Below are 24964 nucleotides of genomic sequence, written 5' to 3' on the forward strand. Positions count from 1 at the left end.
GTGTAACCATTATTTTACAAGTGCACACAGACGCACACTGTCTGCCGCCTGTTAATGACACCGGACAATTATTAACCTAACAAAGCACCATTAAGACCAATTGTTGAGGGTTCACACCAGTGTCCCTGTGTGTTGGCATCCTGAATCTGAAATCTTTAGTCATCTAGAATCTGATTTTAATCATAAACTGGGATTTTTCATATGCTAGTGCACGTACCAATTTGAGGAAAAGGGCTGGTGGGATGTTCAAATGTTGGATTATTCCATTAAAGTTGAAATCAGTAAATTTTGGTTGTATTAAAACCCGACCCATGATCCCATTTATGGCTGGAATGTCTTCAGCAACAGCCGTTCATTGGATCGGACATTGTGAAATTACCTTTATGTAATAGGTTTCATTGTTACAGATGGAGCCGGCCTTTCCCCGTTGAGGATTACAAGTGAAACATCATCCCATCATGAGTTTTGTATTAGCATTTTGGACGAGGGTCCACTGTATTTTAACGATGTGAATGAGCCAACAGTTTGTTTGAGGGTGCACACAGATCCACAAGCGTTCTTCTTTCATACAGAGAAGCTGCGTAAGGTGCGTTTGCTGCCAGCAAGTCGTCGATACACGTGTCATTTTGAATGGATCCATGTAATTAAAATGCACTTGGCGTTCCACAGTAACTAACCACAAGTGTATTGAATGGTTCCCACGTGGTGATTTGACTACAACATAAGAGTATTGAGACAGTTGTTGGTCGTTAAGGTGACGACACACATCTACGGAGCCATTGTGTGTCGCATTTTGCCGAGAACAGACGCAGACGCAGCTCGGGAGACGTTGTCCAGAGAGGTGAGGAGTGAGAAGGGGGGACCGTCCCAGCCTCCAGCTAGTTAGTAGCTGGCTAACTCCGCCATGCCCCCGCGCCACACCAGTCACAGAAAAAGAGCTGAAAAAAGTTGTCACTCACCTGGCAACATCCCCTGCTTCCCTACGCTGTGAAAAAAGTGTGCGTGTAAGCGCTAAGTTGTTAAATTTTACACATTTAGTGTCTGGCTCTCTATGCCTCACCTCCATGACGTGCCACAGGTCAGTTTATACAGAATTTAGCCTGTTGCATGGGGAAATATAGAAATGGCTGCTGCTCTGACCATTCTGCTTTGTCGATTTGAATGTGAATGCCCTTTCTACCCATTTGATTTCCACGGTGTCACCAAATCAACCAGGGCTGATTCTAGTCACCTGGTGCTTTTTTGATTTCCAGCACTGTCGTTGGCTCCGTCAGCTGTGTGCTCCCCTCGTCAGCTGCACGCCAACAGTTTGCCAAACCCATGCCAGTCCCTTAATCTGCACCGTTTGGCATCTTGTTTGTGCCCGTGCCAGGGAACAGCTCCCCCGTCTCCCACGCTGGGTGCTTACGTAAGCCTGTCTGTATCCTCCTCCGCGCCCCGGCGCCCCGGAGGAATGGTCCTCATTTGCGGGACCCAGACAAAATGTGTGTGTGGGGGGGAAAAAACAAAACGTGTGCTGCAAGCTTCCTTCAGATCTTTTATTCAGTGCCTCTTTAAAAAACAATCTTGCTCTTTCTTGGCCATGCCTTTGCCTATTGTAGGTGTGTCTCAAACCGTTTCATTGCTGCTACTTGTGTTTCCTATTTGCCCTCTGGAGGTGAATAAAAGTGGCATGATGCATTCAAATGCGTGTTACTGAAGCTGTAGTCTGAGGAGGAAGAAGAAGGAGAGCCAGTGAGTGGATGATGCAGCTCTTATGCATTTGGTCCAAGTGTTTCTGTACAGGAGGGAAGGATGAATGCTTGACTTGTATCTGATTTTATTTGTTTTTTCGTTGGTATTAAGTGTTGTGTTGTGCAACAGATGCCGGGGAGTGAATCGAAACGATGCAGGCGCAGATGTTTGAGAGACTGATTTCTGCAGTCTGCACGGATATACACCTCTTATACATGTCTCTCGCCCACACACACACACATGCGCACGCACACACACACACACACCCCAGCAGCAGCAGCAGCACCAGCCCGTCTCTCCTCACTGCCGCCCCCCTCCTCTCCCTCCTCCTCCACTGACCTACTTCCCGGCGCTGAGGATGAGGCGATGAGGTAGTGGGCTGAATGAGAAGTGGCAGCAGTATCTCCCTTTATCCCTGGCTCCCTCCCTCACCTCCTTCATCTCTCTCTCTCTCTCTCTCGCTCTCTGCTCGGCTGCTCTCCAGACTCTTCAAAAGCAGAGCAGCCAGCAGGCTCCATTCTCTGCTTCAGGGCTAGTGTGTGAGTATGCTAATGCGTGTGTGTGCTTACATCTGAATCTTGGGTGGGCGTGTCTGAATTTTGAAGCGTGTGATCATGTAACTGTACGGCTGTACACACGATGCAGTGTGTTTGTTGCAGTAGCGTTTTCACACTAACTCCAGGCGTTTGTGTGTGTGTGTGTGTGTACTGAAATTCTTGTCTGTCATGGCGAGCATTTAGAAGTGACGAATCTCTACGCACCTCGTCCTGCATCTCTCACTATGACACACACAGATGGTTTTAATTAGCACGAGCCTGTAGAGATCCACAGGCTTTCACTGTGAGTAGCCGTGTTACCGTTCACTTGTCAAACGAATTGTAAGCAAACTTTCAAAATGTTGCAAAAAAAGAAATATGAAATGAGCTACTTTCATACCCTGCATGGCAACCGCCCTGACAACCAGTTTCACAACCATTCTGAAAGCTGCCTACCATCAAGAGCGTTTCCGTAAAAAGCAAAGTGCCTCTAAAAGCAGCTCTTGCCACCGAGCGCTTACCTCCTGAAGTTCAACATGTTGAACGAAGTCTGTGCGCGTTCACGTGGGCTGTGACCGCTTCATACCCCTACCGTCGTGACCAAACCCGCCCCTCATTGAAATAACTGGAGGCAGCAAGTTACCGCACGGTGGTGTGAAAGCCCCTTTTGGCGTGTTTCCATCAACTGGTTTGGAGTGAACAATCTAGGCCACAGCGTAGTTGTCCCTCTTGGCTACGCACGGCGTTAATCTGCCAGTAAACGGAGGGAGAGAAGTAGCCGATCACAAACCAAACAAGTCGCCTTGGCCATCTAACCCAACTATGAGAGAAAAATGGACTTCAGGAATTTCGTTCAATTGGGCAAGTTTTAATGGTTTCATGCCGGCTAGAATTGGCCATGTGTCAAGAGACGCGTTATGGCAATAGTTAAATATTCACTACGTCAGAACTTGCTTTTCCATATCCCATTTAGAGCCTTAACTCTTTTACAACAAAGGCAAAAACCACCTCCATACATGTACTTTTTTTTCCAAATGAGTCCTCACCGTCCATGCTTGCAGGCCCAACAAGCCATAACTCACGTTGGTGATTTGGTAGTTACTGTTGCCCGTAGGTGTGAATGGTTGTCTGTCTCTGTTTGTCTCTATGTGTCCTGCGATAGACTGGCGTCCTGTCCAGGGTGGACCCCGCCTCACGCCTGATGTCAGCTGGGATCGGCTCCAGCTCCCCTGTGACCCCGACAGGGACATGAGGTTAAAGATGAATGAATGAATGAATGTTATTAGGCTTTATAGGGCACACATACACCTGTTTCCCAATGGAGAGCAGGGAAAAGTAAGACAGCCTTTCTGTGTGTATGTGCGTGCGGTTCACCATGTCCCGAGCATTGGATGTGTGACAGCTCACTGACACGAAAGAGACCAGAGAGGGAACAACGGACAGAAATGAGCAATGAAAATGGAGAGCGCAGCAAAAGTGATAACGGCTGCTGAGCTGAAGTTTTGTTTTTTGTATTTTCACCTGCACAATTGTACTAAAGACACCCGCTGTGACGGCAGGATTTCAGGAAGCAGCACATGGTCACTGTGTTGGGCGAACGCGTGAGCGCAGGAAACGTAAGAGTAAGCGTGGAAAGAAGGAGGCAGGAGAACATGCAAGAAGTGGCAAGGAAAGCTGACAGATGCTACTGTCAGAGGGGGGTTGATGGAGGGAAATGTCACTCCATTCACCCTGAAAAGAGGGGAATAATGGGAGATGACAGCGAGTCGGGGGTGGGGGGTGAAATGAAAAGCTGGGAGATAAGAGGGGCTCTCAGGGCACATATGGCAGTGGACACGGTACATTTGGATTGTGTTTGTGTGGTGACTCCACCGTACAGAGGATGATAAAGGTCACACACTGACCGTCGTCTGTGTTTTTGTTTCCTTATGTCCCTGTATATACAGTATATTTCTGTATTTGGATTGCTTGGCCTACTTTCCCCGGGCATGGGCTGGAAGACGGCCAGCAGAACTGGTGTTGAGTGAGGACTGGCCGCACGTGGGGCTCCGTGGGAGAGTGAAGATAGAAGCACACAGACACTGGACAGGAGGTTTAGGTTGTATTTTCTTTTAGCTGAACGGCTTTAAAACCCCCGTAGAGCGGCCTCTTTTCCATCTGGCTCAGCCGGCTGTCCACGGTGTTGATAACTACTCACCGCTGTAGAGATTTGGCAGCAGCTCATACTCTATCTTACAGTCGTAAACACGATGAAAAGCAGTAACAGTTGGTCAGAGGCAGTGCCTTTCCAGGTGTAAATGTATGGGAAAGTCCTTCATAATTTACGATACTGAAGGGGGCTTTTTACTGTCATCTCACGTTTCCTTTTTCCCATAGACGACACACAATGAATGCGCCGCTACGTCTGTACGGGAGGCTACATTCATTTCTAATCAGCATGCCATGCTTAGCCACATCTGGTTTGATAAAGTTAAAACGGCGTCCCTGCAACTTGTTGCACACAATAGCCCATACACATGGGACATGGATACTGGTTTGGGAGATGTTTACTGAGTTTTCAGGCTGTAACTTTGCTGCAATTTCAGGGTTTGCTAGCAGGGACTCTCTACTGTAGGTGGTTTTCTTCTGTAGGGTTAGAGATTTTGGTGGGCAAGGCCTAATTACCTGCGCAAAGTAGACAACTGCAAGGGTCCCCAAATCCTCAAGGGCCTGTACAAACCAACAACAGTCTTACAACCAAGATCAAAGTAGCTATCAGAATCCGAATCAGAAATGCTTTAATATATGACATAATGAAGTGCAACAACAGGCATTTGCGGAACAGAAAAATGTAGATCCAAGAACTATGAGCGATCTTAAAACGGCATTTTAAAGGACTTTTTTAGCTCCTACGTCAGAGTAGGAGCTCTTTGTGCGGTGTTTGGTTGAATACATGAGCCAATGCACCACTGCCATATTAAACTGCGAGCTATGAGTCAAATGTAACAACTTAAAGGTATACCATGTAGTTTTATCCTAAAAAAACAAATACAGTAGGCCCTTTGTGACCCCTTGTGACACACCAGAAGAGTGTGGTTGTGTCTGTATCTGCAGAAAACCTGCCCTCTGCATGGGTTTTCTGTTTGCTATTTATTTTGAGGGGGAGTTTCTGGATCTAGGCTTGGCCCACATGGGGGTTAAACCCACAGCCAATAACAGCGTGGGGCCTTCTGATTCCCCTCCCCTTCAGTGTCAGATACTGAAACACAGACATGGACGTATTGACAGAACTGGATACAGCGAATGCGCCGTATCCCCGGTCATTTCTATTAAAGCTGCTCGGTGGTGCATGAAGCCAAAAGAGTTCAACTGCCCCGTATAAAAATACCCAGACGACGGCAGTGCTTCCGCGTTTTGTGGCCCGTAGAGCGGGCGCACTGAAGACTTCCACCAGCTGAACCAGCTGTCTCTGGTTTGTTGCTCTAGCTAACCTGGGGTTGTGACACTGGAAGAAATGTATCCACGGCTTTACAGACCTCTCTTTCGCCATGTAAGTCAATGGGAAAGAGTATTTTTGAGCCAGAGGGGACGACAATTCCAACAAATCTATCGTTTGACCACTATGTCAAATTGGCTTCAAAGCCTGACGCACTTCCTGGGGGCCTGGGGGGCACAAAGCAGTGTCTGTTACCAACATACACACACACAAACAAACAAACAGAGACAATGAAGCTCTGCGTTCACTCATTATCCGAAAGTGCAGCGCCTCTGTTGAGGTATGTGTGTTTATTTGTTCTCTGAATGTAACCGATGTGAAACACTCGTAAAATACGGTTTCATTCCTCTGGAATTTTCTACTTAAATGTTGAATGATGTTGTCTTCATTTTCCCACTCAGTCTGCTGAAGCCTTATGTTAGCTTTAGCTTTAGCTGAACCGTAGAATGAGTATTTATCTCATACATGAATACTGTGTTATGCAGGGATCTATTCATAGACAGTACGGGCAACAACCAGTTCACCGTGCACTTGCACATGGGATTATTGTTTTACATTAATCCTTTGAGGTCGTTTTGCACTATTGTAATCTTGCAGTCCTGTCTTGTGCTTACACAAATACACTTATATTGCAGTGTCATGGACACACAGTGTCATGGGGCTCTGCACAGGTTACAGGATTATGAATACGGAGTGGTCAAAGCAGGGGGCCGAAAGGGGCCCAAGGGTCAAACTTGCTCTGGAGCCCCATAGCGGGTTTATCCCTCCCTGTTGGGGGGCAGTCATGAATTGTCACCTCAGCTATCATAACACACACACACACACACACACACACACACACACACACTGGTGCAGTATCAAATGCACCTAGCACACATATACGAGATGCCACACATGCTATAATTGACATCCAGCTCACTGATGCAATGACTATGAAACAGTCTCTGTATGTGGAGGTTATTATACAGAATAATTCAAGATGCAGTTGTTTCCAGAAAAACAAACCCAGTGTTGCCTGCGTCGGCATTTCCACGTTCATGTTTAACAACCCGAAGAAAAACTTTGCTTGCTTTCCGTTTAAAACAGCCTCCAGTTCATTCGCAGCCGTGCTCGTCTCTGCAGCTTCTGCCTCGAGAAGGGCGGCGGATTCAAGGAGGCGGAAAAAAGCGAATGAACAAACGAGGAAGAGGCAAAATGGAAATGTGGTGTTTTCTCTCTCTCTTCATTTTTTCCCCCCTTTAAGCTCCCGTCGAGGGCCCAGCGCATTCATAAAGAATTTACCATGGGGCTATTTTTAAACGGTGCAGTGAGAACTCCTACGCTGAGCGACTGTGCGAGAGAGTGATGGGGGGAGAGTCGTGCTCAGTCAAGATGTAGTAGATTGTGGCTTCATGTGGAAACTGAAGTCGTAAACTTTCACTGCCATATTAAACAGATGGGTGCAAAGCTCTGGCTATTACTTAACGCTTGTTTGGTTATGTACACATCAGTAAAAGCATAACATTTGAGAGAGGAGTTGAAGTATTTGCTTTTTTTAAATAGAAATCTGCTGCGTTCTTTGCTCTTGATTGCAACTCCATGGATTTTATTATTGTATTTCACATAAATGGCTCCCAAAATTGATTTCTCGGTCATCTACTCCTGCTGGATTTGCAGGCCCGTGGTATTTGCATAACAGGCTCGAGGTCCATTCATTCGCAAATGCCGTAAACTGTTGCATAAAGCAGAGCTCTGGCAACTGTGCGAGCCGCTGTGGGTGTACGCTCACATTGTGTAAGCAAGTGTCGGGTTGATAGGACGTAATATGGTGTAAAGAGTGTATCATCCATACAGTGAAGACCACCCATATCCTTTTCGTAGCATTGAGGAAATCCTCCCGGGTGTCTCGACCTATTCAGTCCCCTGCTCCGGTTCTAGTGGGTGTCATTCACTACTGTCCATACACACAAATGCATACACACACACAGTGTCCGCTCCGCTGAAGGAGTGAGGGCACTGCTGGGGCAGCTCTCGGTGCAAGTCTGCACAAATAACACGCTGCAGAGGCACCATTGTACGCGGTGGACAAGAGGTTTCTTTGTCGAGGCGTAAGAGCAACCGATGTGAGGATGAGGATATGATGGCGGCCCCTGCTGCTTCTGTGCCCTCTCGCCATGCAGGAAGAGTAACTCCAGCCTGGCACATGCTCAAACCAAGGGAATAAAGAAGATTAGGGAAGAGAATAGACAAAATGAACGGTTGTCAGTCTTGGACTTGCTACTTCCTCCTTTGTGATGTTGGTGTCATCCGCGGTGGTTGGCTCTCAGTGCTAAATAAATGCTGCAGTGTCATCTCCAGGCACGGTCATATCTTCGTCATGAGATCATCCAAGCAAGGAGTTCTTTAGGGGGCCTTTCTTCTTTTGTTTAGCTGTGGTGATTGTGTATCTTCCTGTTTTTAATCCAAACAAAGTGGGGCGAGGGTGCAAGCGGGGTTTCCTCAGGAGGGGGGCTGGAGTCTCCCTTAGAGAGAGGGGGAGAAGTTCAGCATCCGTGAGGAACTCGGAGTAGAGCCGCTGCTCCTTTTGCGTTGAAAGGAGCCAGTTGAGGTGGTTCAGGATCATCTGGTAAGGATGAACCCTTGGCGCCTCCCTAGGGAGGTGTTCCAGGCACGTCCAGCTGGGAGGAGGCCTCTGGGAAGACCCAGGACCAGGTGGAGAGATTAGATCTCCACACTGGCTTGGGAACGCCTCGGGATCCCCCAGTTAGAGCTGGTTAATGTGGTCCGGGAAAAGGGAAGTTTGGGGTCCCCTTCTAAAGCTGCTGCCCCCGGATATGCAGTTGAAGATGAGACGAGATGAGACATGACAAACTGGGGCTGCTGGAAACATGAATTCATCTCCTTTGCACTACAAATTATTTATTTCCAAGGGACCAGATTCTGGTTTATATAGTTCAACATGAGACTTTAATGAACTAAGTAAATGCATCTCTGTCATGCTAAATTTTGATTTAGAATTTTAAACATAAATGATTTACTGCACATGGCAGTGTCATGCATTATGACGTTAAACACGCTTGTCTTAATGTATGTCACTGATCGTAATTCTTAATGACACTGGATTGTAACCCTTTTCTTCTTTCTTCTCTCTCTCTCCTAGATCATGCCCCCTAGATAGCAGCCTCGTCTTCCTCTCCACTCCCCCTCCCTTGCCCCTTGGCCCCTTCCTCTACCTTCCTGGTCCAGCATCATCACTGCCACCTGTGTCACCACAGCCACCATGCCGCCCAGGAAGAGGACGCGGCCGGGCCTGGGCTTCCTTTGCTGCTTCGGCAGCAGCGAGCCTCCGGAGATCAACCTCAAGGACAGCGTGCCACTGCAGCTGCTGGAGTTCAGCGCCCCCATGCCGCCCGCTGAGGAGCTGCACGCGCGTTTCTCTGAATTGGTGGTGAGTGAAGATGGAGTGGTTTTAATAGTTGAAGAAGCTGGTGAATGCTTTCGTAGAAGTTCACCCAAAGCAAATGCACGCCCCTACAGAATCTCACAAGTTAGACTAGCAGAACACTTTGGACTGGAGGTATGGGGGCAAGAAATAATTGTTATGTCGTGTATAAGACTAGGACGGTGTGTACGTGTTGCTCAGTCATTGTAGGGGATGTGAATGGAAACGCATTAAACAGCATCAACCAAACTGCTTATCCCTGCAGCTTTCAAGCTGCCTTTACACGGAGCTGTTCATTCATTCGTTTGTTAAATGACCCCGTGGTTTTCCCGCCACCGTGGCCGATAAATTACACTAACTCTTGTTTTCAATATGAATTCATTTAACATTCAATGCACATGCGTACAATGTTTCATTATGTAAGACAAGAAGGGTCTAAAGATGTAGATGTAGCGGTTGTAGCGTTTGTTTGTCATCCCCTTCAGTTGCCTAAAAACGCAGATTTTGCAATATTGTGGTCATCACGACAGCTTCAGCCTTTCCATTGGGTTTTGAATTATTGCAGAAAATGAGCAGGTTTTGTTCAGCAAGATAACCATCACAAATGAACTTTTATTATTATTTTTTTAAGCGTAAATGCAGTTGTAAGAAGTAAAAGGCTATCATACACCAACTACACCATCCATGATGTTGGTAGTGTCATTTAGCTACTTGTTAGCAACCGCCTTTTTTAGGACATGTACGAGCTTCAACATTCACGAGTGGTATTTACTGACATAATTTATATCCTTCAAATCTCTTCATCTTGTGTCAACCTCAGACTCCATTTGAGGCATCTAACCAAAATCCCTACTGACTCCGACCATTGAGTCAAACAAAAAAGGATCCACTGGGCGTCATGCTCACTGAGTCCTATTGCAATACGATCCAAGTGGTGTTCACGGGCTACATAATGCATGGGTCTTACAGTGTTACATGTGAACCAAACGCATGCTTGCTAGCAGCTAATGTTGTGAACTTACTCAGGATATTTCTCAACATGTACACGAACTAATAGCTGGGTAATTTGCATACCTAGCCATCCACCGATTCAGTTTAATGAGCCTGTTCAACTCGACTGTAATGCAATCCTGTGCAGAAATGGATGCTGCACGAATCTCTAAAAATGAGTCACCGTACAGAAATGCTGCTCGTTAAAGTGAAAACACAAGAAAAATATATGAAGTTGGCTACAAACAATACTTTTTCCATATGCGGAGCTGTCCAATTCTTTTTCCTTGTCCTTCCTATGTGTGTTGTTCATTATGCCGACTCAACAGGATTAAGTACTGGAATTGGAAGAGATTGGACCTTGTGAAAGGTGTGTAGATGGTTGGACGCCTCAGACCCGACCCCAACCCCAACCCCATCACCAATCCCTCATCCTTTTAACTACATGCAGCCCAGCCTTGTGTGACAGTTCCCATCTCGTGCACAGATCACACTTGTTGGCAGAGGTTCTGGGTCTGTACCGGAGCCAAACTGGCATGGCTGTGTTGGCATGTCCCCATGGTGTGGAGAGGGATCAGGGCACAGCTGTCAGATCGGAGAAGTCTGCTGCGAGTCTCAGCTGCCATGCAAGCTGGTTCTCACTTTGCTGGGAGAACAGGGCTTTGCTGTTTGCTCAGTTCCTGTCTCTTGCTTGTTTGCAATGTGTTCAGCAGTGTGGCCTCAGGACTGCTTAGTCCTGGGGAGAGATAAACTTCGTCGGCTGCAGGATATATCACTCCTCCAACTGTCAAAATCAATTCAGGAGATTAAGTGAAATTCCACTTGTGATAGGAAATCCTTCACAATTATCAAGGCAGATGTTTTCCCAGTGGTGGCCCTTTCCCCATTCTCCAGCTAATTGACCTGATTTGATCCTAAAGTTGCTGCCTAGGTTCCTTTTTTTTTATAATCGCTGCTCATGCACAAGCCATTAAACCTCGGTAGCTGCACTATATTTATTGGCTTGATTAGAGAAAATTAAAAGTTATGACTTTCAGCTGTGCACTTACTAAAGCTTTAGGTTGGTTTTTAACAAAGGTGATGCCATAAGTGCCCTGAAATAAAAACCAGTCTTTGCAGTTGAGAAGACTCAAAGACACACAGCTTATTTTTGGGTTAAATATCTGAGCTGATGATGAAGATGACACAAATGCATGAGCTGAGCCTATAGGTTTCTGATTTAGGAACCTCTTGACTTGCAGAGTCGGGAGAGATAGCAGATTCTCTTCTCACTGGATCTGGGCCCTTCCGCAAGTTTTGAATAAATGATGCTTTAGATGGTCGTTGGATGAGGATGTCACCTAGATGTTTTGTGTTTGGGGTAATGTCTGTCAGGCCTGAAGTCAAGACCAACTTAGTCAAGTCCAAGTCAAGTCTAAGACCAGGTCCAGTCGAGTCAAAGTCAAGACAAAGTCCAAACGTCGCCCTGACCAAGTCAAGGCCGAGTCCGGAGGAAATCCAGACCAAGATCATAAGATCCTAGTGTGAGATCATCCAATGCTAACATAGTGATTGAAGAACTATAAACGAGATAGATTTATCCTCTAACATCAAACTATTCCATGCAGAAACGTTCTTTGCAACTGATCTGAATCAGCAGCCAGGAACAACCTGACCAGTTCTCAGTAGCAGAGTCCAAGACGAGACCTGGTTTAACAAGGTTTGAAAGTCAAGTGCAAGACTTCAGAAAAGTGGTCTTGAAATTGTGACCGGACTCAAGTACAACCTCCCTGATGTCTGTAAGTCTCTGGTTCATCTTGTCTTTACTGCAGAACCCCAGTATCGAATGTAGCACTTAAAGGTTGAAGTCCAACTAACAGCTAAATCATATCTGCTCTGTAAATCCATTCCTCTGTTTTCAGACGGACAGGGACGCTCCCCTCCAGCAGGCTGAGAGGAAAATGAGCATTTCTGACATAAATGAGACACTTTTTTTCTTTTAAATCATAAAAAAATAATAAAAATACCTTTTAAAAGCTCATTGACATTATTTCTGACTACTTGTATGAACGATGTGCAAACTGCCTCTACCTTACAATGGTCGTCTGCCCGAACAAATCTGTTTTACTGATCCGGTTGGCGACGTGCTGACACTTTTGACCAGTCATCCAAAAATCAGTACGACCAGACTTCGAGCAGTCACTGTCTTGACTCAATTGCTCATAATGCTGCCACAAAGAGCCAATGTACGCAGGTGAGGTATCATGCTACCTACGGCAGGAAATGGAGAAATGTAGAGAATAACATGCAATGGTGTGTTTCCATGGCAACAGGAGATGGGATTATTGTTATGAAAGCCTGTCCCGAGGAGGGAGTGAGACTCAATGGAGCCTCTGGAGTGGGAGCGACAGATCTGGGCCAAACGGGGGAGTAAACCACCTCCACGTGTCGTCATGTCCATTATGGGTCTCCCACTGTGTCCAGAGGCGGTACAGTGCACACTCTGTGACACAGCGAACCTAAACATCGGAAGGGTTCTCAAACATATACCCTCAAAGCAACCTCTATGACTTTATGGAAAATACAGGAGCATAGAATAAGAAATGTGGCAAAAGAGATGACTTATTGCCCTCGGTGTGTAACTGGCAAAACTAATAATGCAGAGTAAGCATGTGTGACATCCATCTTGGGTTCCCATGTGGAAACACTGCCTCTCCTCTGCCAAATGTGCAACAACTCATCCTGGAGAAAGCCTGAAGACTAAACCTGCTTCCAGGTCTGCTGTAAACCCATATGAAAGCCTTGTGTGCCAATACTCAACCGGCAAACCCATGCAAATGAGCCTGGAAACAATCGCCACTGATTTGACGTAAAGGAACAAAGGCCACATCAGACGAACTAATGAATCCCATCAATTAAACTACACACTTGCAGCTGTCTGCAGACTTTCCTGATAGCAAATGTGCCACAGTCCTGGGTTCTGTTTTTTGGGATCTGGGTGTGTTTTGAAACAGTTTTTGTTTCCACTAGAGTTTCGAGGCTCGCACGCATACTTGATATATAGGCCATGTGTGAAGTTTGGCGGTGCTTCAAGAACAATGACAGATTTATTTTGCTTTGTCAAGACAATTCCCCGCTAATAACATTTTATCATCAAATGGGAAATTGCTCTCGTATTTAGGTAATTTAGAATGGGTCCTCCTCCGTCGTTTCGGCGCTTGGGTACATTCATCACTGGTGGCTGTTTTGGTTCTTCAAATAGAAAGAAGGGCGAGGTTGTTTGGGGACAGCTCGACTTGGATTTACAAGTTTCAGCTCATAGCGATGAAGTTGCGTTCCTGCGGAAAGGTCGGCATATGGTCGCAATGTGTAGACGCATTTGCGACGGCCTGAACTCGACCGTGCAGTGTCACTGTAGCACTGCAGAGTACAATCTTTAGAAGAGTAAATACAGAAGACAACATGCCACAGATCTGGAGGTACCCGGGGTAGAATAATCTGCTGTGGGATAAAGTTGCATGCGATGGCTCACTTTAGATCAGGGATGTCAAAGTCAAACACATCAGAGGGCCATAAAAACAAATTTGCTACAAGCCGAGGGCCGGACTGGTTCAATGTTTAGTAAAACATATTAAAATGATTGCATATAAACTGTTGAACCAAGACCTAACACAGTGTACTGTATTTTATTTAATAATTAAATGAATAATCTAATATTTTGGGGCTGAAAGTTGACATCTGCCCTGAATGCTGATGAATAATGAACCCACTTGCGGCGCTGCAGTGAGTTCGCGGGCTAACGCTGCATTGTGGGTAATGTATTTTTGGTGCGTGGAACACACCAGCAGGAGGCTGTGGCGTGCGGGCCGGTTCTTATACTAATCAAACATCATCCAGCGGGCCAAGATCATTCATTCGTGGGCTGGATCTGGCCCGCGGGCCTTGACTTTGACTCCCATGCTTTAGATTGTAGTTGTGAAGAAAGAGAGAAAGATGCCAAGTCTGACGCATCATCCGTACGACTTTATTTTTTTTGCAGGTTGCAAATGAATGCTCTCCCAAACTGTAGACGCTGTCTTTCACCCCATCTGTAAGGAAATGTGTGTTGAGACGAGGGAGGATATAACGTACAGTCAAAGTGTTGCAACTGAATCAGCTCTACCAGGCCAACATCTGGCGAGTACAGTGCTGGCAGACATCAGATTAGTGTGTTCTCTCTGCCCTCTTTTTCTATCTGCTTTGCCTGTCTCGTTTCCTACGCGGGAGCCTCATTCTTTCTTTCTCTGTCTCGTAATTTGGGACGGTTTTAATCCAACCTCTGGGCCGTGGTCCAGCTGTCAGGCGCTGCATCTGTGCGCCACAGCCTTTTATAGCATCCACTCCATGTGACTCCCAATCACAGTCCAAACCGGACTCTTTAAAGCACACACATCCTTTCCGTAAGGCTCTTCAAGTGTAACTCTCGAGCCTGACACAAATCAAAAAATGTGTTACATAACAAGAGGAAAATGGAAATGTTCTCCACCCTCTGAGGCATTGGGAGCGAGTTTCCTCCACAGTTTACGCCCTGGGTTGCACCATCTTTCCGTTATGTTTCCCTCCCTCCTTCCCTTGCATTTGTCTAACTGGCCTTCCCTTTCTAATGCTCTCTTCTTACCTCTGCTGCAAAGCCAGCCCTTACTGTCCTGAGGCAGTCTTATCGTGGAAGTGGTCAAGCCTTGTTTGGACTATGGGAGAGGCCACAGTCTAGCAACGGCTATTTACTGACTCATCAAAGAGAGGGTCCTATGACTCAGCTGAACGCTGCAAAGTGGCTTGAGCCAAATTCATCCCAGGGTCTTTTTCGGCAAATACACTCATCAAATAAGCCATCGAGACAGTTTTTTCCTGTGTAACAACTACTAACGGAGAAATCCGGGAGAGCCCCTAACAGCTAGACGTGGCTAACACTTATTAGCTCAGGGTGAAGGCATTCAAAGGTCTTTTTTAACCACTAATCCTGCTGAAAATAACACCAAACCTCTGCAGCAGCATGAGAAGAGTCCCTACACACAAAACAAAGCACCAACGGGCTCCTTCCTTTGGTATTGACTTTGGTAATCCACTGTAATGGACTTTACTATGAGAGGAGCTGGTACAGGGGCCAGTAGGTAAGTCTTTAAAACACTCTTTAATAAACTCTGGCTTCACTAACTACGCTGTTGCTGCTTTGTTTTGTGTGTAGGGACTCTTCTCATGCTGCTGCAGAGGTTTGCTGTTATTTTCAGCAGCATTACTGGTTAAAAAAGACCTTTGAATGCCTTCACCGCGCTGCCCCGAGCTAATCAGTGTTAGCCGCTTTACATTACATTAATTACTGTTAGCAACTCTCTAGGACTTCTCCGTGAATTGGCCGAAAAAGACCCTGGGTAGATTTTACGCCAGAATTTCACTTTTAAGTACATTAAGCGGACGGACACACACACACACACTCGGTGAAACTCGTTCGGGTCAATAATGGCAGCTACAGCTTCCTGTGGGTTCCCTCGAGGCCTCATATGACTTCCTGCCATCTTGCCTGTCTTTCCTCTGCCTTCCTGTCTCGCCCAGAGTCTGCTGCAGGATATATACACAGCGTTATGTGTGTGTGTGTGTGTGTGCACGTGTGTCGGCACTACGCCAGACAGACCCCCTCAGCCACTACTGTAAGACTTCACATGAGGTAAAGACATTCATGTGCACTCTGGAAATGCCACTTAATAGACGCACATGCATGTGAGAGGATGTCATTCTCGGACCACACACATTTCCCATTTAGGTGGAGCCTCACACATTCTCAATCAGTCGTCACAGAGACACACCCACTCCCACTCCCTTGCCAGTCACTCGCACCTACTCACTGGCTGACCCCTCTTTCTTCCTGTATATTTGGTTTCCTTCACATTTCAGTGTGAGTTTGCCTTGCTTCCATCTTATTCACCTCTCCACTCTCCTTCGTACCCCCAACCCCTGTACTTCGTCTCTGTCTCAGTGCACCTTCACCATGTGTTATTGTGACTCATCACACTCTCTTCCTTTACACACTTTCCATATGGCATAGATATATACTTTGAATCTCCCACAGACATGTGTCATCTGACTGCTGTTATGTCATGCAAATTCATTTATGTAAGACATGACGGGTGACACATGTGCTAAGACATCTTCATGAACGCTCGGGGCAACTACTGTACATGCACATTTGTTAACTATGCTCATTTTCACCTCAAAGATCAAGTGATTCCTACTCTGAATATTGCCATTCAGAGGATTGGCTCAGTCTTTTGGAAAATGAACTCGCCAGGATGTGTTTAGCCGAGCTTAGCATAAAGACTGGAGGGGGGAGCGTACCTAGGTTCCCCGGGTCCTATGTTCCCCGCTTTCTATTTGACCTGGGAATCATTGTGATTGTGATCTGACCCTGTTTCTTTTCACAGAAGGGTCCTATGCTCCCCAGTCCCCAGTTGTTTTTTCCACAATCAGTGCCGAATTCCCCGGTAAAAATTCTTATGTAGACCCTAACACTACCCCCTAACCCTGACCCTAAACGCGACCCCTAACCCTGACAAAATGCTGAATTAAATCAGTGAAGGTAGAGGCTTATGCGATCAGGTAACATAGGGATGACCCCGCAATGAGATAGCTTGTCTCTGTCCAAAGAAAAAAAAAATACACATACCAATTCCAAAAAGTGTGTTGGGACAGAATGCCAACATAAGTGAATTTTCGACAATTTATACCGACAAAGTAGAGTAAATTGAAGAGATTGCTAGAAGCGGTTTGTAAATTTGGGCGAATAAACAGTGCACAACATTTCATTGTTTTCTTAAACAGCTTATTACAAATTAAACATCCCCCTTTAGCATCATACAATGTTGTTCCCAGAGCCCTTTTACCCCAAAAGGGTCCGATGTTCCCCGGTCTCATAAGCCTTTGCCTTTCAGCATTTTGTCAGTTGTTAGCATGAAACGCGGTTAGGGGTTCTGGTAAGTGTTAGGGTGAGGGTTTGGGGGTAGTGTCAGGGGCTGCATAAGCCTATCTGCCAGGGAATTCAACACTGATTCTCGAGCTAGAAGGTTCCAGGTTTGAATCCCGGCTGGGGCCCTTCTGTGTGGAGTTTGCATGTTGTCCCCGTGTCTGCGTGGGTTTTCTCCGGGTTCTCCGGTTTCCTCCCACAGTCCAAAGACGTGCAGGTGTTCGGTTCATTGATGACTCTAAATCACCCGTAGGTGTGAATGGTTGTCTGTCTCTGTTCGTCTCTATGTGCCCTGGGATCGGCTCCGACCCCGACAGCGACAAGAGGTTGAAGATGAATGAATGAATGAAATCCAATCACTTTGAATTGAAAGGGAAATAAAGCTGTTTCATGTTCCTCTCTCCACCATATCTTCTGTATTATCCCAGCACATATGGGAAGCCTGCGGGCCTACATAGGAACAACAACATGGAATATGAATGACAGTCAGTCTACAGCGGATGTGACAGTCACAGCTAATAACGGCAAAACCCTTTTTAATTTGTAATATTATTCAACAGGCAGTTGTGGAGGAAATATGAAAGAAGAGGTTGCCTTAGGTATGTGTATTTTCCCCTCTCGGGCAGCAGGTGTAACAATATTAGTTTTAGTTTAATGCGAATTTCCAAGTGGAACGTGCTGGCGAAGGAGGACGGGGGCACATCAAGAGAAGGTTTTACACAGCAAAGTGGAAAGTGGTTGTGTTTTGTTTTGGAAGATCGAGACAGGGGCGTCTTTTGGGTGTTACTTTTTTTGGGCCGAGTGAAGCAGATGTAATGTCGGAGCGAGTTTCGAAGGCGTTGTGGGGGTTGGAGGTGGAAAGAAATGGTGAAATGTTACATAACTGGAAAGAAAAGTCCTCCGGCTGGCATGACATGAACATTCTTCCACCCACCCGATGTCCTCATCCTCAACTTCATCTCTCTTTCCTCTGACTCAAATGCAGACCGCTACCACTTCTACAGTGACAATAACTAAATGAAACAAGCCGTTCTCATTTTGAAATTACCCGATACATTAGGCCAGGGGTGTCAAACTCAGGCCCGTGGCCCCCGGTGTAATTATATTTGGCCCGCAAGATCATATCAAGGTTCTCTGAGAGCTGGTCCATGAGTATAAAGCACATACACGTCTACTTTTCTGTTGAGAAACATGAGCATCCATGCTACCAGTCTCTGCAGACACACTGAATCCACCCCTCCCCAAAAACGCCCCAAAGAAAGATGGAGGACAGGAGCTTTCAGCAGATGATCTGTGTGTGAAGGTAAAGAGCTGTTTGTCACCGTGGCTGTAAGAATCAAACAGAAGAAACACCACGACAAGAACAAGGACCTGAGAAAGAGTGAAAAAACGACTAAAGACAGATGAAAGCACCACATAAAGTGAAAAAAACTACAAAAAAAGACGCAAAACACGACAAAAACGTGACAAAACAACTAAAAACAGATGAAAACTCCACAAAAACGACCCAAAGAAAGATGGAGGACAGGAGCTTTCAGCAGATGATCTGTGTGTGAAGGTAAAGAGCTGTTTGTCACCGTGGCTGTAACCAAAGAAACAAACAGAAGAAACACCACGACAAGAACAAGGAGCTGCACTGGAAAGGGTCAACGTTACACATCAGGAGAGAAGGAACACATGCACATCTGCACATCTGCAGTCTTTTTTTTTTTTAGATATTGAGTTTGGCCCCAACTTTGTCCCAGTTTTTAAATTTGGCCCACTGTGAATTTGAGTTTGACACCCCTGCATTAGGCCTTAGCCCGGGCAGCCGCTCCTTTCCTGTTCTTGCTACTGTACCTGACTTTGCCATTAGCCTATTCATACCCTTTAAATGTTATATAACGCTCTTATGTAATCCTGTATCTATTTCTAAATGGAATTCTTGAAAAAAACAAACATTTCCTCGGACAGCTTACCTCGGGTACCGTCCCTAAACTGTTGAACCTGCATGTGTCAGACACCTAAATCCTCATTGACGTATATCCCGCTCTCATATAACTCCCCCTCCATATAAGACCCAACATCAAGAGGCCTGGGGAGTGAATGAGAGAGCGAAAAGGAGCAGAGAGATCAGCTGCCGGGCTCAGCTCCCATCTGGTTCAAATCCAGGGGTCTCATTCTCACTGATTTCCCCACCAACTCCCGGTATCAGCTCCTCCAAACAGCAGCAGTTTGGACAGCAGGGCTTTGACCCGGTGACCAGGCGACGTGCCAGAGACAGAGCTGGCTTCCCGGTCTCGGTTTCTAAGCCCGGGGATGTGGAGAGAGGATCGCCGTCCAACCCCAAAGCTGAAATCTGTAAAGATTGAAGGACGGAGAGTCAGGGGTTAGATGTTTAACAGCCAACAGACGGCTTGTTTACTGCTTGACTCTCATTCACTCGCGTTCATGGCCACGAATAACAGCAGCTTGCATTTATTGCAGCAGGTAATGCAGACCCGGGACGTTGAGCTGTGTCTGTGAGTCACAATAAATCATTGAATTCACACTGTCGGGAGGAAAAAGGGCTTCAACCAGAGATTCTAAAGCTTCTTTGTGGTTTCTATCTGTATTAGACCCCCTTGATGTTCACACCCTTCAGATTTTTCCCCTTTCCCAAAGCCACAATAATGCTGCGGCTGGTTATCCCATTGAAAGGACTGGGTGAGAGATGATGTCATTCTTCATAGTGTCGGATACTGGGAATGTGGGCCACCTCTGCCTGCCCCGTCCAGCTGAATGGATGAAAACAAACCCCAGGAATCTACTGGCCGGCTTTAAGGGGCCCCACCTCTGGCACTGGTAGCCATCTTCACTTCGGGGGGCCCGGGAGGCCTGGCACTTCTGGCTGACGTCATGGTAGCAAAACCATTATGATGAGATTAGTTTGAGCTTGAGCGCAAAGCCCTTGCACTATAGCAGCTCATCCTCTCCTCTATTTTTTTTTTGTGCTTATCCATTTCCAGAGCCCCTTTATATTTATTCCCTTCTTCTTTCTGTCTCCTGTCTCCATCTCTCTCCCTGTCCGTTCACCCTAAATGTATCCATCTCTCCTTTCCAAGACTTTACTCTTCCTCTCTGGCACACACACAGACTCATTTCCTGGCCTCATATGCATTTCAAAAGGTGCAGGAGGCTCCTTGTACCACACTGAAGAATTGAGCAGAGCAGCAGGGTGAATATTAAAACACCCCTCTGTGGTCTAAAAGGACCAGTTCTCAGTCAGACACTGGGAAGGTTGGACAATCAAATGTCACTTAGCATGCTAAACTCCAACAGTGATCTGCAGTCACTGCTAAAATGCTATTGTCTAGGGTGTTAATAATAACTTACTAGCCAGTTTGGCCGGTGATGTCGAATATGAGGCATTACATGCATGATACAAGCCTCTGTTCTCGGCCATTTATCCCTGTTGCCTTACTTCCTACATTTCCCAGGAACGCTGTGCCGTAACGCTACGTGATGATGTTTCATACGCCCGTTGGCTGTGCGCAGTTGCGGTGAAACCAGCGTGAGAAACCATGGAAGAAGAAGAAGGAAAATAGACGGCAAGAGGGGGGAGTTAGCTAACGTTAGTAAAGTCAAAAATTCAGATTAAACTAAATGACTAAAGAGGAGGGAGTTAGCTAACGTTAGTAAAGTAAAGTCAAAGTTCAGATTAAACTAAATGACTAAAGAGGAGGGAGTTAGCTAACGTTAGTAAAGTCAAAGTTCAGATTAAACTAAATGACTAAAGAGGAGGGAGTTAGCTAACGTTAGTAAAGTCAAATGTTCAGATTAAACTAAATGACTAAAGAGGAGGGAGTTAGCTAACGTTAGTAAAGTCAAAAATTCAGATTAAACTAAATGACTAAAGAGGAGGGAGTTAGCTAACGTTAGTAAAGTAAAGTCAAAGTTCAGATTAAACTAAATGACTAAAGAGGAGGGAGTTAGCTAACGTTAGTAAAGTCAAAGTTCAGATTAAACTAAATGACTAAAGAGGAGGGAGTTAGCTAACGTTAGTAAAGTCAAAAATTCAGATTAAACTAAATGAGGCAGTGGTTGGACAGACTTCTGGGGGGCGATAAGAGGAAAGAGGCGGGGGCGAGGACATCGACAGAGAAACAGAGAACAGAACGGGTCGATAATGGCTTGTGTTTGATCCCGAATATGTCGTCATGTTTTGTCAGGACTGCCAAATGTACGTGAAAGACAAAAACAAAGTATTTGGTGTTGGGAACTAGCCTCATTTTGTCGTATGTATCATAGATAGATGATAGATCCCAAGCTTGAAATGAAATGGTTGCACTTCCTGTGTATATTTTGTTGTATGTATTGTACTTGAAATGTGTTTTTGGTGCAAACAATGTTGATAAAGTGATCAAATGCATTCAGTGGCACTCATAATTTATCCAAAAGTAAATTTAGGGACGACATTATATCCATGTGTCTCCCAGGCATTACTTAAATGGTGATTGACTAATATGTCAAAGTTGTTTTCTTTTCTTTAAGGAAATCTGTATCTAATCCAATGCGAATTCAACTGAACGGTTCGTGCACTGGCTTCAAATTGAATACTCCGTGTGTAATACAACCCCACTTGTTGTTGCAGGACGAACTGGATCTGACGGATAAGAACAGGGAGGCCATGTTCGCTCTGCCCGATGAGAAGAAATGGCAGATCTACTGCAGCAAGAAGAAGGTGAGTGTGTCTCCGTTGTGCTTCGCTGTACGTCGGCTCTAATCTCTGGCTTGCCCTCAGCTGACCGGCTGAATGAACCCACAGTTTAGAACCAGACTGTCAGCAGCGAATGTTATTGAAAGACAGAATCCGTCTTGATTCAGTTCAGCCACACAGTCATCCCCCGTCCAGCTCCTCATTTCTGCACTGATGTGCAAACACGTGCGCGTACTACGCCAGCTACCCTTTTCACGATATGCATACATACGTGTAAACAGCTCAAGCTGCACTCCGAGCCCTTGTTCCAAGACCCCCAATCTCCAAATCTCCCTCCTGTGTCGGAGCGAGCAGTGTTCTCGTGCTGTTTGAGAATTGTCAACATACAATGGGAGCAGCAGAACACTCTGGTTAGCCCTCTCTTTCACCCCTCTCCCCTCGCCAACAAAATCTCTCGTTCTCTTCATACCCTTCAGCGTGTCTGTCCACAACAACTCTGCTCTCACTTTGTGGTCAAATATCCAGCAGGAAATGACATTGTGCTCGGAGAAAAACGGGGAATTCAGCCCCCACCACCCCTCGCTCACTCAATAGCAAATTGAATAAATAGTCGTAAACCCTCCCCTGTGTCTCTTTGCTAATTTGTTTTTTGGCGGAGGGGTTTCGTTGGTCCCCACCAACTCCTTTCTCCTCTCGTGGCATGCAGGCTCAGCTTAGATGATATGATAGGCTCTGACAACCTCTTTAAAAAGGAGTAAACTGTTTGTGCGTGTGTGTGTGTGTTGAACTTCTACTCTGGCCAGTATTGAGTTACTAGGAAAAAGAGGAGCAGTGGAATTGCGGTGTGTTAAGAGGGATGTCAAGGTGAGGATGGAAGCTGGAACGTCACACTAGTTTAACAATGAAAGTCTCTGAACCAAATAGACCGGGAGAGGAGGATGCAGTCTTTGTTCTAATGCATGATGATAAGCATAGGACTCGCAGCGTGCAGTTCCCTTTGAATGCATCGCACGGTATCAAAGGGGCTTGAATTGTTGGCAGTGAACCCACATAAAAGGCTCACGTTCAACGATACTTCAATATCAGTCGTTCGAGATCTCACTGAAGCAACCGCAGACGTTTATGAAGACTCTTTGTGCTCGAGTAGACGGTATTGGAAACCAAGTTTTGGCACCAGCTGGGCACATTGGAACCAACGTGCCGTCTCCGTGCGCGCCTAAGTCGGGTTCAGAGGTAGGATATATTAGTTTGTCGTCCCTGCCCCGTGTCTCCCAGTCAGAAATCATTTCCTCTGTGAGGCCGGGGTGAAAAAAACCAGCCGTGTGTTCAGGCCAGGAAACGGAGAGCGAAACCCGGGGTAACAGTGCACAGCGGAAAGCCGGAGGAAAAACCAAACAAACCCCTCATTCATGGATGGAGGCGGCGTCATGGAGAGTGAGGAGGAAAAAAAACAACTGGCGTGCAATATCGGAAAATAACCTGCACGTCTGTGTGTGTGGATATGCAGGCGGGGAGGCATGAATGCTGTCCTCGCATGCACACGCCCACACAGACATGATCAACCATATACATAGGAAAAGATGCAGGTTATGCAGACATAACCCACACACACACACACACACACACACACACCACACAGAAGTGCCCTGTGTTCCTGAGAATTACAGCATGACAGTGATTCTGAATGGGGCGCGGAGGACAGCAGAATTTCCCTCAGCCGTTCCTGTCAGTGACAAACACTGGTCCCCTTTGTGCCGTCCGGCCCGGCGACGGCTCCGGTTGTTGTGGTTGGATAACACTTGGAAGGAGCCACTGAGGGCACGGCAGAGGGACAAACTAACTTTGTTCACCTGCAACGCAAACTGGCCAACGCGTTCACCACTTTGCAACTTCCACCGCACAAACCACATCTTATGATTTTTACTTAAATGCTAAATGCTTAAGCTAATAAAGCCACTTAAAGGTCCCCTTTTATGCTCTTTTTCAAGTTTAAACGTGTATTTTGGGTTCCACTTGAACATGTTTTCATGTTTTAGGGCGCACTCACACTGTCCTTCCGCACCGTGCCAAAAACGTTTTTTCGGGTCAAGCCTAGTGCGTTTGACCAGTGTGAGTACAACCGCTCTGCACATAACTGCGGCCAGCGGCCCGTTTGGGAGAGGTGGGCTTTGTAGAGGGCGTTTGCACATGTACGAGCACGAGCGTGCGCACGTGTACGAGCACGAGCACGAGGCCTACGGCGGTTCTGAGGTCATTTCCTGTGCGCCTGTTGGGACGTAGAAAAAAGAAGGAGGGACCATGAGCGGACATTTCAAACAATGGTGGTGAAAGGTTCACGTTGGTGTGATGCGGAGGTGGAGTGTTTACTGCAGATTTGGTCGATGAAAAGATTCAAAAACAGTCGACAAGACGCACAAAAACTCCGAGGTCTACGGAAAGATCTGGAAACAAAGCCACGCATCGCCATGACGTCATCAATGCGTGTGACGTGTTACGGCGTGATGACGTATAGGCAGCAAGAAGCATTCTCCGAGGCCCAGGTAGTGTGAGTACAAACGGGCCTGGAGGGGGGGACAAGGACCCTAAAGCACGGGGCACGGGACGGACGCACAGTGTGAGTGCGCCCTTAATGTTAAAAAAACACGTTATTTGTCTCATCCTGTCCGTCTGAATATACACCTGTAGTTACCCTCTGTCTGAAACGCTCCGTTTTAGCGCCTGTCTCTTTAAGACCCTGTGGTGGAAATTACAATTTACATGTGTTGGGTTTTACAACACAGGTCAAAACACATTCTTTATCCCCTTTTGATGCTGAAGTCCTTTATCTGAGCCAACAGTGTCCAGCTCTGTGTATCTTGTGAGATACTTCCTATCCTGTGATACAAGCATGACCAAGGTTATTGTCTGTAACTTGGCTAAAGATACTGCTTCGCCTTGTACGTCACCCATCTAAACGCTGATTATATATTCATGTACGGTATGAAATGAAAACCTGCCCTGAGCTCTGCGTCTGTCTCAAAAGTTAAGATAGAGAAGACTTGCTTGTGTCTAATCTTCGCTGACGGATCCCATAACAAGCCCAGTCGGCTCTGATTGGTCAGCATTTCTGGGTCTTCAGCATCTGCTCTCTCGGCATCTCTGCACCGTCATTGCAGCC

General features: G+C 46.3%; 1 protein-coding gene across 3 annotated transcripts in view; it reads left to right on the plus strand.

Moving 5' to 3' along the window:
- The window catches only part of daam2 (dishevelled associated activator of morphogenesis 2), a 123991-nt gene that overhangs the window by 35461 nt on the left and 63566 nt on the right, over nt 1-24964 (plus strand). For all 3 annotated transcript variants that reach the window (XM_083924182.1, XM_083924181.1, XM_083924183.1), the window contains exons 2-3: nt 8885-9172; nt 21742-21831. In XM_083924182.1, the coding sequence (XP_083780308.1) occupies nt 9005-9172; nt 21742-21831 (258 nt within the window). In that variant the 5' untranslated portion in view covers nt 8885-9004. The remainder of the gene's footprint in view (nt 1-8884; nt 9173-21741; nt 21832-24964) is intronic.

Source organism: Echiichthys vipera, assembly GCF_963691815.1.
Source record: "Echiichthys vipera genome assembly, chromosome: 12".
NCBI classification, from domain to species: domain Eukaryota; kingdom Metazoa; phylum Chordata; class Actinopteri; order Perciformes; family Trachinidae; genus Echiichthys; species Echiichthys vipera.